The sequence below is a fragment of the Poromitra crassiceps genome, assembly GCF_964638095.1.
Source record: "Poromitra crassiceps genome assembly, chromosome: 20".
NCBI classification, from domain to species: Eukaryota; Metazoa; Chordata; class Actinopteri; order Beryciformes; family Melamphaidae; genus Poromitra; species Poromitra crassiceps.
Window position 1 is genome coordinate 22,876,072 of NC_139637.1, and position 15,104 is coordinate 22,891,175.

General features: G+C 44.2%; 3 protein-coding genes across 3 annotated transcripts in view; 2 read left to right on the forward strand and 1 right to left on the reverse strand.

Moving 5' to 3' along the window:
- The first annotated feature begins 327 nt into the window (after positions 1-327).
- cptp (ceramide-1-phosphate transfer protein) lies at positions 328-2,850 on the forward strand. Its single transcript, XM_083656671.1, has 2 exons — positions 328-663; positions 1,006-2,850. The coding sequence occupies exons 1-2, from the start codon at positions 530-532 to the stop codon at positions 1,526-1,528; spliced, it is 657 nt and encodes a 218-aa protein (XP_083512797.1). The 5' UTR covers positions 328-529; the 3' UTR covers positions 1,529-2,850.
- Positions 2,851-6,228: 3,378 nt separating this feature from the next.
- ubxn10 (UBX domain protein 10) lies at positions 6,229-7,287 on the forward strand (the record flags this gene model as incomplete). The annotated part of the gene is made up of 1 exon (XM_083656988.1): positions 6,229-7,287. One exon carries the CDS (start codon positions 6,229-6,231, stop codon positions 7,285-7,287), a length of 1,059 nt encoding a protein of 352 aa, XP_083513114.1.
- Positions 7,288-10,277: 2,990 nt separating this feature from the next.
- ddx19a (DEAD-box helicase 19a) overlaps positions 10,278-15,104 on the reverse strand; it is a gene marked incomplete at both ends in the record, with an annotated part of 7,504 nt that continues 2,677 nt past the window's right edge. The window contains 7 exons of the mRNA XM_083656989.1: positions 10,278-10,339; positions 12,448-12,639; positions 12,735-12,897; positions 12,998-13,235; positions 13,619-13,796; positions 13,936-14,050; positions 14,163-14,265. Coding sequence (XP_083513115.1) covers positions 10,278-10,339; positions 12,448-12,639; positions 12,735-12,897; positions 12,998-13,235; positions 13,619-13,796; positions 13,936-14,050; positions 14,163-14,265 — 1,051 coding nt within the window. The remainder of the gene's footprint in view (positions 10,340-12,447; positions 12,640-12,734; positions 12,898-12,997; positions 13,236-13,618; positions 13,797-13,935; positions 14,051-14,162; positions 14,266-15,104) is intronic.

Sequence of the window (15,104 nt, forward strand, 5' to 3'; positions counted from 1 at the left end):
ACTGGCGCCACACTCTCCTACTAGAGTGCTCTGGAGTGTCTCATAGCTAACAACAACGAAACTAAAACATCCGGTCTAAACATTCAAAATAAAATATTTATTTGGGTCGGATAAAATAGGAGCTCCTGGTGTCAAGCCAGTCAGGTGGACAGCTTAGTATTTTAAATATGGTCTGCACCTGCTGTACTCTGTAGACAATATAGCCTACGTATTTTTACGAAGCTACCAGATTTCTAACACTTATTTTGAAGGCAGAATCGCCACATTTCCGGTATTCTTCTAGGCCGGCTGGAGTCTGCGCAGTAGAAGTGGATCAAGGAACAAACAAATGTCACCAGATAACACGAAGAAGAGCGATGCGTGGGGTTTTCTTTCACTTTTCCCCACTGCTAAATGTGTCGTTTAACGCGTCGTCTTTCATTGTATAACAACACAGTCATATCTGTGTCGACCTCCAAATCGTGAGTAAATCGTTAGATCTGTTGCCCGTTTTCATCTCTATCGATCGACAGCACTTCCTTAGAACAGTATGGCCGTTTCTGTAGCATCAGAGGACCAGAAATTCTGTTTTCGAGATGTTCTCGACACTTTCAAGATGTGTCTGTCGGAAAATAAAGAAGTCTTGATTGAACATTACGTAGCCGGGTGGCGTGGTCTTGTAAGGTAAGTAAGTGGTTTAGGGGCAAATGCCTACAAGCTGGTAGCCTGGTAAACCAGCCAGTCACGTGAACTCACCTTTTAATTTCGTTCTCGCAGAACCAAATTAAATGTGAGTTCACCACGTGACCGGCTGGATGTGGTTTACCAGGCAAATATATGCTGATGATGTCACATCCTGACCTACTGTGCATGATTCCTATTTGTGTGTGGTTGTGAGCCTGTTTCCATGCAGTTACTGCATAATTACCATGTTTCTATCAAGCCCTTCACATCATGCAGCTGCAATGGGGTTAGGTAGGCTACATAGGTATTAATACATGCATTATTTATTTATCCCCGCAATAGGTTTTTGAACAGCTTGGGAAGTGTCTTCACCTTCATCTCGAAGGATGCTGTCAACAAAATCCAGATCCTGGTCAACCACCTCAACGGCGAGAACGGGTCTCACTATCTCACCATCCAGTCTATGGTTAAATACGAGCTGGAGAACGGACTAGTGGACCTAACCAAGCGAGGCGGCCACCCAGAATCCGGCTGCCGTACCGCGCTGAGGCTCCACCGCGCGCTGAGGTGGCTGGAGCTGTTCCTGGAGCGGCTGCGCACCAGCACCGAGGACAGCAAGACGTCGGTCATGTGCGCCGAGGCCTACAACGAGTCCCTGTCCCAGCACCACCCCTGGGTGGTCCGCACGGCTGCGGGCGTGGCGTTCTGCGTCCTGCCCGGGCGCCCTACTTTCTTCGAAGTGATGAACGTAGGCGGCCCGGAGCAGGTGGTGGCCATGCTAGGGGACACTCTGCCTCTGATCTCTGAGGTGTACCAGGTCACCGAGGAACTTTACGCTCAGCATAACCTGCTCGAGTTACCTTAGAGAGCAGCAAGTGCTAACCTTCGCCACTGGCAGGTAACTTACTGTAAGAGGGGGGGGTGTGGTATTATTAACTGTATAAGTTGGATGATCGGTCATGAAAAGCAGCCCATTGGCTGTCAAGGTAGCTGCTCTTGTTAGGAGATTTTTTTTTTTTTTTTTTTTTACAACCTGGACCTTTTTTACAGCTTTAATTATGATTTTTAACTCACCCTGAATTTCTTTTTTCTGATATCGATCCACTAAAACGTTATGTGCCGAGCAGTGGCCTGAAAATGAGGAATACGGGGCATGTGTAATGCATGTATTTAAGTAAATACATTGTTCATTTTCTCATTGTCTCTATGATATAATAAGGATATGAGCCGCTGCATCTCAGAGAATAAGCTATTTACTTGGGGGCTCACCTGGTAGAACACATACCATTAAGGCTTAGTCCTTCACGCAGCCGACCTGCTGCATGTCCTCCCCTCCCTCTCTCCCTCCCTTCCTCCCTCCCTCCCTCCCTCCCTTCCTGTCGCCGTCCAGCACATACTGTTATCACATTATCAAATAAAGGCAAAATGCTGAAAAAATAATTAAAACAAAAACAAAAAATAAGCTATTTACAGGACGTAAATACACACATTAGACATGCCCCGTATTCCTCGTTTCCAGGCCGCTGCTCGGCGCATAATAACGTTTTAGTGCATCGATAAAAATAAAATCAGGGTGAGTTAAAAATCATAATTAAAGTTGGAAATAATAATATCCAGGTTGTAAAAAAAAAACTTAATTCTTCTTTAAGGTCTATGTGTTGTCTATTATCTAATAACTATGTATAATTCCACTCTAGACAAGGTACTGTATTACCTGATTAGACCAATGAATGAATACAGGTACCGTACATTGTGTTACCAATGCACATAATGAATGAATACCATTTGAATGTGTACCTACTGCTTACTGCAGTATTTCATGTAATGGTAATGTTGTCATGTTTTAACATGAATCACAATGATGTATCTCTTCCGTTATCTTTTCAATTTAACATTTCACTATTCTTTACTTAGATGAAGGGAACACTGATCTCAATGCTGTGTTTACCATTCACTGTTTAGTCTGACCTATTTCATGCAGAAATAGGTTAGAAAAGATATCAAACATATATAATGTGCAGATTTTGGGGCACCCTCTGCTATATTATTTCCAGTCACATTGACTTAGTTTGATTTAGTTTAGAGTTGAATGCACTGTTGGAAAGATAATAATTTAAGCTTTCTGGTTATATCAAAATCATCTTTCTACTCTAAAGACTGAGTGAGATACACCCCTTGTTCTCTTGAGTGTTTCCAAACTGTGTTTTTGAGAAAAGGACTTCCAAGTTTGAAGTCAATTCTGAGACATTTATTCAAATAAAGAAATCATTCAAGCACAACATACTAACATTACATTTGCAGTCTTGAGTGCCCATACACACACACACACACACACGCATGCATGTTTGTGTAGACACACATATACATTGACATTTTGAAATTCAACTTTTCACAACAGCACAGCTCATGTGGATGTGTGGAGATGTTGTGAACATGCTTATTTACACGTGCACACCACTGACCTAAATAATCATAATGTGCACATGCACAACCACGTGCATGTGAATATGGCTTTATTTGATTAAAATCTGATGAAACCCCAAAGCTAAAAATCAAAATCACATTTAGCCACAAATGCACCGTTGCGACTGTGGAGATTATCCCACTATTCTAACTTAAAAAAACAAAGGGATAAGTGCTCAAACTATTTTTGTATAACAGTGACGAAGTTCTGAGAAACTGTCTTGGGTACGGTAGGGAAGGTCGCTTGACGAGAAAGAGGTCGAGTGAGCTAAGCATTTAGAAGAAAGGCAAGTTGGCTTGCGCTTCCTCATCAGTGCACAATAGACCTCAGGCTAAACCCACACAGCCATTCAGTGACCTTGAGAGAACACTCTCAGCAAACAAACTTATTTTGGGGCATGGTGGCTCAGTGGTAGAGCTGTCGCCTCGCAGTTAGAAGGTCCTGAGTTCGATTCTCGCCTGGGACACTGGGCGCTGTGGTTGTGTTCCCCCCCATATCTTCAGTGCCTACTGCCCAGGTGGGGTATCTCGTCATAAGGGCCTTTCTGTCTGTGTGGAGTTTGCATGTTCTCCCCGTGCTCCCCCAGGGGGGTTCCTCCATATATAACCCCCCCCCCCCCATTAAAAACATGCAGAAGATCAGATCGTCATCGTCATCCGACCAGTGACGACAACATCTGAAGTTGGTCCCCGGGCGCTGTACGAGAAAGCGACCACTGCTCCTGGCCTGCCCCCCGGAGGAAAGGACAAAGCCAGGATGGGTTAAATGCAGAGGACAAATTTCACCGGCCACCGTCAGCATGTGTGTGTTTGTGGCCGTCCGTGCATGTGTTGATTGTAATCGTGTGACAATAAAGACGGGCTTGTCCGTCTGAAATCGTGTTTTTTATTTGAAATAAGTGTGGAAAAGCCCCATGCGTCCTTGAAGGTACGCGTGGTGTCTCGTGGCTGGGGTGACCACATCCTGGGTACGTACAAGTTCAACTTTAAGCATGTGCAAGACTCGAGCGTCCTTGAAATGAACTGTACATGTCACCATGGTTTCCGTCTGAGAAGATTCCAAGTATAATAATACGATTTTCCCCCCTGGTATCGTATGTGTGCAGGGGAAGGGAGATTGGGACGAGCTCGCAAAAAACGAGAGTTGATCTTATTTATGACCTGATACGTTGTGGAAAAAATTACATTCAGTTAGCATAGATATCATGTGCGTAGAAGAGTGAGCCAGTAGGTGCACTGAAATCGGACCAGGAAATTGCACGAATGATTTTCTTTTGCAAGGACTGTAGTTTTGTGAGATGACTGGGAAAGGTATTACACCATATGATATTGCAGTAGTTGATATGTGGTTCGAAAAGGGATCTATAGTGTGAGGAGTGGAGAAAGTGGAAGAAAATGACTCCTGTGAATCATACACCAAAACGTTAAAACGATTTATTAACTAAAACTAAGGGGAAATAACTAGACAACACAAACTACATGAAATGAAAGAACAGAACAAAATGTATGTCGGTGAGGAGAGAGGGAGGGTCTGAAGGTCTGCAAGACAGGGCCAGGAGAGTGGGAGGGTCATCACACTTTTAGATTTTTTTTATTACACAAAGTATGAAACCCATGACCAAATTAGTCATATATTCTGTTATTGTGTTACTTCTGGTTGGAATTATAGTGAAAATAAATGATTACCCTTTTTGATGGGGACCCAACCCCCTCAAGAACCCACTTTGAGAACCACTGGATCACGTCAGGTCAGGAGATAACAGCATTAAGCAGTAAAGGTCTGAACAGGCTACATTCTCTCCCAGTGTTAGTAGATTAAATAATGGTGAAATTAAACTAATCCCCATTTTGCTGGGGACCCTATGGGAACCACTCGTCAAGAGCTTCTGGGGGGGTACGGTGGTGCAGTGGCAAGCGCTGTCGCCTCACAGCTCGAAGGTCCTGGGTTCGATTCCCACCTGGGACGCTGTGAACGCTGAAGGAATGCGTGCCCGTCCGCATGTCCTCGAGTGCCCACCGCCCGGGTGGGGTCGTCAAAAGGGCCTTTCTGTGTGGAGTTTGCATGTTCTCCCCGTGCCTCCCGGGGGTTTCCTTCATATAGGAACCTAATGTGGTTCCTCCTCTGGTCATTAAGGGCGCCTGTTCAGAGGGAGGGGAACTGGTTGGAATAGCGTGAACCTCCCACGTGCTATGTCCTACCGGTGAAGCTTCCCCTGTCAGGTGAAAAGAAGCGGCTGGCTAACTGTCCATGTCTCGGAGGAAGCATGGAGCCAGTTTCGGCTCTCCCCAGATCGGCAGAGGGTGGAGTAGCAACCAGGATAAATAAATTAAATTAGCACTAATTGGGGATAACAAATGGGATAAAAAATCGGGGGGGAAATATATATATTAAAGAAAGAGCTTCTGGGGGTCCCTACACTGCATTTTGAGAACCCCAGGCCTAACAGCACATCTGTACCTAGCTCCAGTGAACGCACTGCAGTTGCGCCCTTCCAGCACCAGGGGACTCCCTCCTCTCCCTGCCGTCAGCCACCATCAGCCACAGATGGTCGTCAAGGCAACCAGACTGTCATGGTAACTCCATGACGCTGAAGAGAAATACTTCCTGCTGCAGCTTGGAAACCTGTTGGAAACTGGATGGAAAGCGACTGCCTGGCAGTGGAAATAAACGGTATTTCTATAATAACTTAATGTATTGTGCTGTTGTGTATAAATGAGACAAATCTGTTTGTAGTTTGTTGCTGCAGCCGATCGACTCATGCTAGTAGTGAGGACCACACCAGGACATGTAGCCTATGTTCTCCCGGTAGGCTCCTGTTTTTTTATATGTTAAGTTACATTGAAAATAGGCTACTTTAGAGCCCCAGCCTCTGTAAGTGGATTTAGTGTGTGTAGTGTGTGTGTGTCTGTCATAATAAGCTATTTTTATGGTCATAAAAGAACAGTGATGTGTAAATAACATGTTAAGGATGAACAGATCAGCTGCAAGCAGAGATGATGCCTCTCTAATCAGTTTCCTTTCATTCTCTCTTTGCACAAAAGAGTGAAGGCAAGTCCTGTGCTGAACTCAAGACAAGCCAACAGCTGCAGATCATCAGCTCCATGCATTTGACAAGGCCAAAGTCCTCCAAAGGGCGAAGCAGACCCACTGTAAACCACCACACTCCATACGGAGATGATACGGCCAGCAGCATCCACCAGAACCCACCCGGGACCCCAAACTCCCCTGCAGCACACAGCAGCAGGTCACACAGCTACCTCTGCTCCCAGTCCCGCTCGCACACCATGAGGACGACGAGGCAGAGCAGCCAGCTGACCCAGGAGGACCAAGTGGTCCACATACTGCAGTTTGCCCCCGCTGCTCCAGCACTCTCTTTAAACAAATACAAGGTCCTTCCATGTATTGAGAGGAGACACTCAGAAGTGGAACCTGGGAGTGGCGTGGAGAAGCAGATGTCCAAGCTCAACCTGTCTGCTAATGCCGTCCTTCAGCAGGGAGCGATGATGACCCCGACCGTGACCCGTCCCAAGCTGTCCGACCCAGGGCCCGCCCTGAGCAGAGAGACTATAGAAGGAGACCCAGGGGCCGCCCTGAGCAGAGAGACTACAGGAGAAGACCCAGGGTCCGCCCTGAGCAGAGATACTATAGGAGACCTGGGGGCCGCCCTGAGCAGAGAGACTATAGAAGGAGACCCGGGGGGTGCCCTGAGCAGAGATACTATAGGAGACCTGGGGGCCGCCCTGAGCAGAGGTACTATAGGAGACCTGGGGGCCGCCCTGAGCAGAGAGACTACAGAAGGAGACCCGGGGTCCACCCTGAGCAGAGAGACTACAGGAGACCCAGGGTCCGCCCTGAGCAGAGGTACTATAGAAGGAGACCCGGGGGCCGCCCTGAGCAGAGAGACTACAGGCGAAGGCTGTTTGCTCCTGGCTGTCCGCGCGCCGTGCGGCAGGAGGTTCCAGCAGCACTTTCGGCCCACGGACACTCTGCTCACGGTGAGAGCCAGCGCAGAAGCCAGACACGGAGAGAGGTACAGCCAGGCCTTCATCCAGACCATGGAGGTGCCCCGCAGGAGCTTCACAGACATGGACATGACCCTGGCCCAGTGCGGCATCTTCAACAGATCAGTGCTGTGCATCTCGCAAGAGGACAGCTCGTAGTGGCGAGGGTTGGTTCACATTTGAACCGATACCGGTACTGCGCCAGTACCCAACAGTACCTTTTTCCGGTACTTTACACTCTCTGTAATACAGTAACAAAAATGTAATTTCAGTTGTAAAAAAAAAATAAGGCCAAACTTCTCAATTTCAACATTATTTATTTAACATTGCTCTTGTAGTCTCACTCTCTTTCTCTACTCTCACCCAGATGCATTCTCAGGTTCCCGAAATTTGATACAGAATAAATTTTATGTGAATCGGTAGGCTACTTGGTAGTACTGATGTAATTTGGTCGGTAGTACCCTTAAAAAGTAGTTTGATACTCCACCTTAGTAGTAGCCTGTGTGAACCTGAATTAAAATATTTCACTGTAAAATATGTTTATATTCAAGTCTCGAAAAGCTTTTTTTTATTGCTCAAGGCATATTTAATATTTAAAGTAATCTGACAGAAGGACAGTTTGGGATACATGTTCTGCTTTACCAATGCACATAATATTCCAGGCAGTTGAACTTATTTCACAAATGTAGCGGTCATAACTCATAACACTAACAACATGGTTTTCGCACAGATTATTTGATACAACTTCACTGTTTGTGATCGATGTGCTCATATATGCCAAATATAATCTTTAACCCGGGTGCAAAAGCTTAAGTCTAGGTTGTCAAGATGCAGTGAAGATAAATCATGCTTCATTTTTGTCTTCGAAAAACTGTCCCACTAATCAGATTCCTTGGCTGTAACCACCTGTTGTATAATTGTGCTTGCTGGGTGTAAATATGGAAGCGTCTTCTTCACACCTGTAAATATAAAGATTATATCTTTTTATTCTAGATTGTATCAGTGCAGTCAAATATGGTCCATATGGGCTTATGAATGACAATGTTATTTCTGTTAGGCCCTGTAGCAGAACCTTTATGTTCTTACAAAGGAAACAGGTAACATACTGTACTGTTCAAAATGGGTGGTAAAGAGAACCTCGTGCTTTATGCACACGACAGAAACCATTTCAAAATACTGACTTCATTTTCAGTTTGCTGCCTTTACTTAACTTCAAACTGACTGAAGTCTGGAAAACATGTTTTCTGAATGTGTAAGAGCGGTTTTCGTAACGAATGATAGAGAGCCACTGTTTTAACATGTTTAAATGACTGGTAAAAGTTTAGCACAAATATAAGCCAACAAGTACAGCTATCTTTATCAAAATTTATTACAACATTTCAATGAACAGTGGACAAAGAATGAGGGAGTTAAATGTTGCTTATCTTTATCAGCGTCTGCAAACAGTTCAACAAGTCAATTGCCATCTGAATATATTGTACAGTATATTCAATAAAGAAATATGTTTTCATTGCAGTGTTCAATGTTCAATAAAGCTTCTCTCAGGTAACACTGTGTAATATTGTCTTGGACCCCATAAACTAGCTGTCGCCTAACCTGGTAATGGGGATCCCTATAATAAACAACAAACTGCAACATTCTTGTCTGCACATTTATTTTTTTACATAAGTCTTTTTTTCTTCCTCTTCTGTAAACAAAAACAGAGCAACAGCTCTAGCTTCACAGTCTTTTTTTTTTAATACAAACTTTCCGTAATAGGGGTGGGACAAAATATCGATTATGATTCTCTTGCGATACATCGATACACTAGTGCCGTATCGTGATACTATATCGTGACATTTATCCTGAAATGTGTGTTTTAGTCAACTTTATTTGCACAGATTGAAAAGATTCGAAGCGTTATTTTGTATCCATTAAACATTTTAACTTCACACGTGGCGCCATGGCAAGTTGGAGTCAGTGTGTGTTAAAGAGGCACTATACAGGCCAGTTATTTGTTTATAATTAGGATTTCTTTTGTTTCCCTTTCAATATACAGTAGAAGAAAATAAAGCAAATTTGTAATTTGTTGTGTGATGATAGTCTCTCAAAGTGCAATAATAGATGTTCAAACCTGAACATCTTCTCTTCTGTACATTTGTTTAATAATGCATGCTGTAGTGCCATCTGTTTATTTATTTTTATATACCGTAGATTTATTTATTTTTTATATTTATTTATTTAGTGCCATCTGTTTATTTGTTCACAACATCTGTTCAGGTGGGCTGGCCTGTGTGATTGCTTTGTGTTTTTACATATAAAGAATGATGCGGTCATGTGAAAAAAAAATATATATACAGTATATATATATGCAGTTGTCAATAGAGTGGCAAAGTGACCGCCTACTTCCTGCTTCAGCACTGTTTCACATAGACATTTCGTAAAATGCGTATAAAAATAGTTTTACTGGTTCAAACCAAACGGTTCAGATATATTTAGAAACAGGAGAGACCACATAACATTTCACTCAGACCACAACGTAAAAAAAATTGCGGATTTAAAGAAAATAATTTTTTTGATGTACGGTAGTTCTTTTAGGTTTTGGTCCGAGTGAAATGTTCTATGCTCTCTCCCGATTCTAAATATAGCTGAACTGTTTGGTTTGACGAAGGAAAACTATTTTTTATAAGCATTTTACAAAATGTCTATCGGAAAATAAATGGCAGATAAAAATCTCTGGTACAGTGTTGAAGCAGGAAGTAGGCTGTCACTTTGCCTCTCTATTCGGTGAATAACTAATTCCTGCTTTTTACCTTTTTAGCGGTATGAAGCCTCTCCAGCAGCAGCAAGAAGAGTCTTAACATCCATGACCAACACCATTACAACCCCAGGTATGGGAAGGCGAGGGCAAAAAAGAAGCTGCACTACTCAAGTCGTTATCGAGGGCCTAGTATCGTGACAGTATCATATCATGAGTTACTCTGCGATTCCCACCCCTAATCAGGAACCCAAACAATCTTCAAGGGTTAAGGTGACTCCAGTGAGCTCAATCAATCAAAGAAAAACAAGAGGAGTGAATGAATGAAATCAAAGTATATCAGTGCAAACATCAGTGCAAACGTATCAGTGCAAACTACTTGGCACAAACCACTGTCAGCGTTGCAGTGCATTCAGCTGACCAGTTTCTCGAGCTCATCAGGGTCCTCAGCATCAAGTTTCAAGATCTTCCTGCCTGTGAGAGAGATTTTGTTTTATTCAGTTAGTCAGGATCAAGGTTGTATGCCAACAAGTCAAGTTGCAACCTACATCCATGTCTGTCCGGACTCACACAATATATGTTGTGAAGACTTTGAAGGAATTTAATAAAAATGTACTGTGTATTTTTTGGGCGAAATGGAAGTTATCACTATATTGACATGTATGATACCAGTACATGCTGTCTTCACGTACTTTTTTTTTTTTTTTTTAGAGAGGAGTACAAAGGACTCAGAGCTTTGTCACATGGTGCAATGATAAATCACCTGAAGCTCAATATCAGCAAAACCAATGAGCTTGTGGTGGACTGCCAGAGGAAGTGAAGAGGACTACCAGAGGAAGTGAAGGGTGTGGACTGGACTCAGAAGTATCTTGAGGTCCAAATCAATATAAGTACCGTAAATTCCGGACTATAAGCCGCGGCTTTTTTCCCGTTTTTTGGCCTTTTTTGGCCCCTGCGGCTTAAATAACGGTGCGTCTTATCTATGGATTTTTTCAGCAAACGGCCACTCGGGAACCTCCAAAATCTATGGATGTTGGTATGAGGCAGAACGAGAGCAAGACAGACATTACGAGAGCGAGACCCTGATTGGATGATGTTGCAAAAAATGTGTCTCGCGACCTGATTGGAGCACTGTGCCACTACGCTCTCTCAGCCACTACGGTAAAACACCCTCCCTCCTCCCTCGCTCCGGGGGGAAAAAGGCAGCGATTGAGAATTCATTGAAATTGAATGTAACATTCCCAATTCTATGTATTACATTCTAAAAAACTAACAGCAACATTTTGGAAGGCTAAGCCACACAACTAGCTCGTTGTAATCTAACATCATGCTTCAAAAGATGGAGAACTGGCTGTGTTACGACGATGGCGGCGAGAAGAAGAAGGAAAGAAGGAAATCGAGTAGCAGCACGTAACCTTGGCATCAGGGTGTTGACACAGAGAGCAGACGGCCGAGGTGCCGTTCAGATCCGACTGAAGGCTCAAGTTTGCCAGTGGATCCTGACAGCGTGGAGGAGTGTCAAAACATCCACGATCAACAACGGGTTCCGAAAGGCTGGACTGCTGCGTGATGAAGAGGAGGACGCCGCCAGCTGAGGGCCTTCAGAGGCTGTTCGATTCCGACAGTGACGAAGAGGAGTTTGTTGGTTTTGAGAGCGACAACGAAGGAGAGAGGAGAGTGGCTGACGAAGCCACCCTGAGCCTGTTCGTTTCCGACACTGAAGATGAGGACTTTGGTGGTTTTAGTACGCAGGAAGAAGACGAAGATGAGGATTAATGACTTGACTTTTCTGGTTACAGCCGTGTACTGCACCTTAGCCTAAAAGATGAAGACGAGGATTAATGACTTTTCTGGTAGGCTGATTACCGTATATATTTTAAGCAGCCGTGTTACTGCAACTTTAGGCTTACGCGCTTACTGTCGTGTTACAGGCACTTTATTTTGCACTTTAAAAAAAACACATTTAATTTAGCCATTGATATTGCCTCGTCAAGCGCTGTAAGCTTTGTTTTTTGTTATGGTACTACTGTAGGCTATAATGTAGATCAGTGGTTTTCAACCTTTTTCATGCCAAGGACCCCTAAATTTACACAGCACAGTACATGTTCTGTAGCTACTATTGCACTAAATGGTAACACTTGAATACGTTATGCAAATATGCAACTTGTTTTGTTGAAATGTTAATAAATGGGAGCTTCCCCAAACAGCCATCTCTTTCCCGACAATCCCCTCTGTGCACGAAGCCTTACATATGGTAATTAAACATCAAAACACCCGCGGCTTATAGACCGGTGCGGCTTATAGAAGAAAAAAATAGTCACCTTTGAAGGTGCGTCTTATAGACCGGTGCGCCTTATAGTCCGGAATTTACGGTAATGTGATTATTAGGGCAACTTAAAGGATTTTGGTCTCTGCACTATCATTTTTTCACAGTGACCTTGACCTTTGACCACCAAAATCGAATGAATTCATCCTTGAGTCCAAGTGGATGTTTGTGCCAAATTTTAGGATATTGCGTTAACAAGCATGGGACGTAGGACGTACGTCCCATGCATAAGACAATGCATAAGAAAGAAACGTACTGAAGTGATCTTCAATCTCGTTGATGATATCCATGCTGTGCTGGCTGTCGACCATGTTGACGGCAAACCCTTTTTTGCCAAAACGCCCTGTGCGGCCAATCCGGTGGAGGTATGTGTCGTTGTCAGCTCTCCCCTCTCTGTCCACAGGAAGGTCGAAGTTGACCACAATCGACACTTGCTCTACATCGATACCTGTAATTGACATACCCGCAAAGTGATTGAAACATAAAATCACCTCCCCAAAAAATTTAAAAAGTTTTGAGTTTTACATTTAAGAAATACTTTACCTCTGGAGCACACATTTGTGGTCACCAGCACCTTTTCCTTGCCCTCCCTGAAGCGCTCGATAACGGCGGCTCTCTGCTCCACGGTCATCTCCCCGCTCAGCAGTGCCACCTGGTGGCCCTCTTTCACCAGCTGTACAGACAGCCAGGCAGCCATCCGGCGAGTCTGAAGATGAAGACAAGGCACCATGTCAACTTGTCCCAACTCTAATTATCCAGAGTACCAGAGCCATGTATTTGCAGATGGGTTCAAACAGCTGACTTACATGGCAAAAGATCATGGCCTGTGCAATGGTAAGGCTCCCATACAGATTGCAGAGTGCGGAGAACTTGTCCTCCTTCTCCTTGCACACCACATAGAACTGCTTGATGGTGTCCAGAGTCTCCTCTTCACGCTTGAGCTTGATTATGTTTGGGTCAGGAACCACCCGCTCTGCAAACCTCCACACGGACTCCTCAAAGGTAGCAGAGAACAGAAGCATCTGGCAGTCCTTTGGCAGCTGTCTGTAGTAAGAAGAGAAGAGGAAGAAAACACTAAGAGAGGTGACAAGGAAAGATTGTTGGCTGACTTGACAGAGAAAATAGTGTTTTGGCCTGCTGCAACTACGGATTATTTTCATGATGAAAAATGTCAATCACTTTTCCCCCAAAGCCCAAGATGACATTCCTCAAATGTCTTATTTTGTCCTGGCTGTCATAGGAGACTAGACACCAGAAAATATTCACATTTAAGAAGCTGGAACCAGAGAATTTTATTTCAATTATAAATTAATCTAAACAATTAATTATAAAAAATCTTCCGTTGATCGACTACCATAATCATTGCAGCTCTAATGGAGTTCAAACGTTATTGTGACAATAGACGTTCTTCTCTGAGGGGAGATCACCTGTGGATACGAATGCTCTGGTCCTGATGTCCCTGCGTGGCAATCATCACATCGGCCTCGTCCAGCACAAAGACGGAGATCTTCTTGGGGTCGATGAACCTGTACTTGGTGCACCAGTCCAGGAGGGTGCCTGGTGTTCCAATGACAATCTGCTCCTGGAGCACGGTGCCTCGCTCCACTGAACAGGACGCAGAAAATCAATAGCATGAAATGATGTAGCAACACCAGCTACCTCAATCAGTACAAGTCTACAATACCAAAGGCTACATGTAGCCAACCTCATGGTCAAATTGGATCAGAGGTAAGTACGTTCTTACTTCTGTTGCCCCGCACGGCATATGCCAATTTCACTTCAGGATAGAATTTCCCCATTTTCTCAACAACATGACCGATCTGCACAGCGAGCTCGAATGTGGGGCAAATGCAAAGGCACTGAAAGAGACACACACACACACACACACACATACATTAGGGACTCCATGTCGAGGCCTACAAGTGAAAATGTGGACACCGACTGGTTGCACAGATCACAAGTCACATTTACCTGAGTCCACTTGTTGGCTGGGTTCACATGGCTGAGCATGGCCAGTGAAAAAGCAGCCGTTTTCCCTGTGCCAGACTGCGCCTGGGCGATCAGATTCTGAGGTCTGGAACCAGAGTAAATATACAGTTCTGAGTGGATAAATCACAGATATTAATAAACAGTGGTTTTAAACGACTGTTTCATGAGCTATGTTCCCTGGCACTGAATAGAGGATCTGAGTGTCATCTAGACTTGTAGCCCATTTAACTCTAGGCCTAAAAAAAAATAAAGTTCGGTTCCGGTTGCCGACCGACCCTGTCAATTTACGTGTGACCCAATTTATTTTATGAGCATGTTGATTTGACGGTGGCGCTATGGCTGGCTCACACTACAGGATTTTAGTGTGAGCTGTTTGCAGATCCAATCTTAAACCTCCCGATCTGCTCACAGCCTCATCGGGGCCGTCCCGATCATATCAAACATGTTTGATATTTAGGACTGAAAATCTGCGCGAATACATCATTCTGCTGCTGCGCGAGACTCCCGTCATTATCGTTAATTGACGCGGCTCATTTGATGCGCTGCACTGCACGCATCAGATAGGCTACCAAATACCAACAGCACAGAACCATGAGGATTTGGGGGAAAATGTCACTAATTTATATCACAATGAATGACCAATGAATAAAAAGTTGTTATATCGTAGTTTTGAGCCCCTGCCAGTCAGAGGCTGTAATCTCCTACCTGTATCGAGCAGTGTGGGGGGAAAAGGCATTGCTGCTGCGGGAAGCAATCCAGTCTATCCAAACTTTTGCCGATCTCATGACATGCAGCAGGGGAATATATTTTGGTACCCATGTGTTTGTGTTCTCACTTGTACAGACAATAGACTCGCGTTGTTTACACGCATGCTAACTACCGTGAGATCCATTTGTTTTGCGAGACGGGCATGAAAATGAGGAA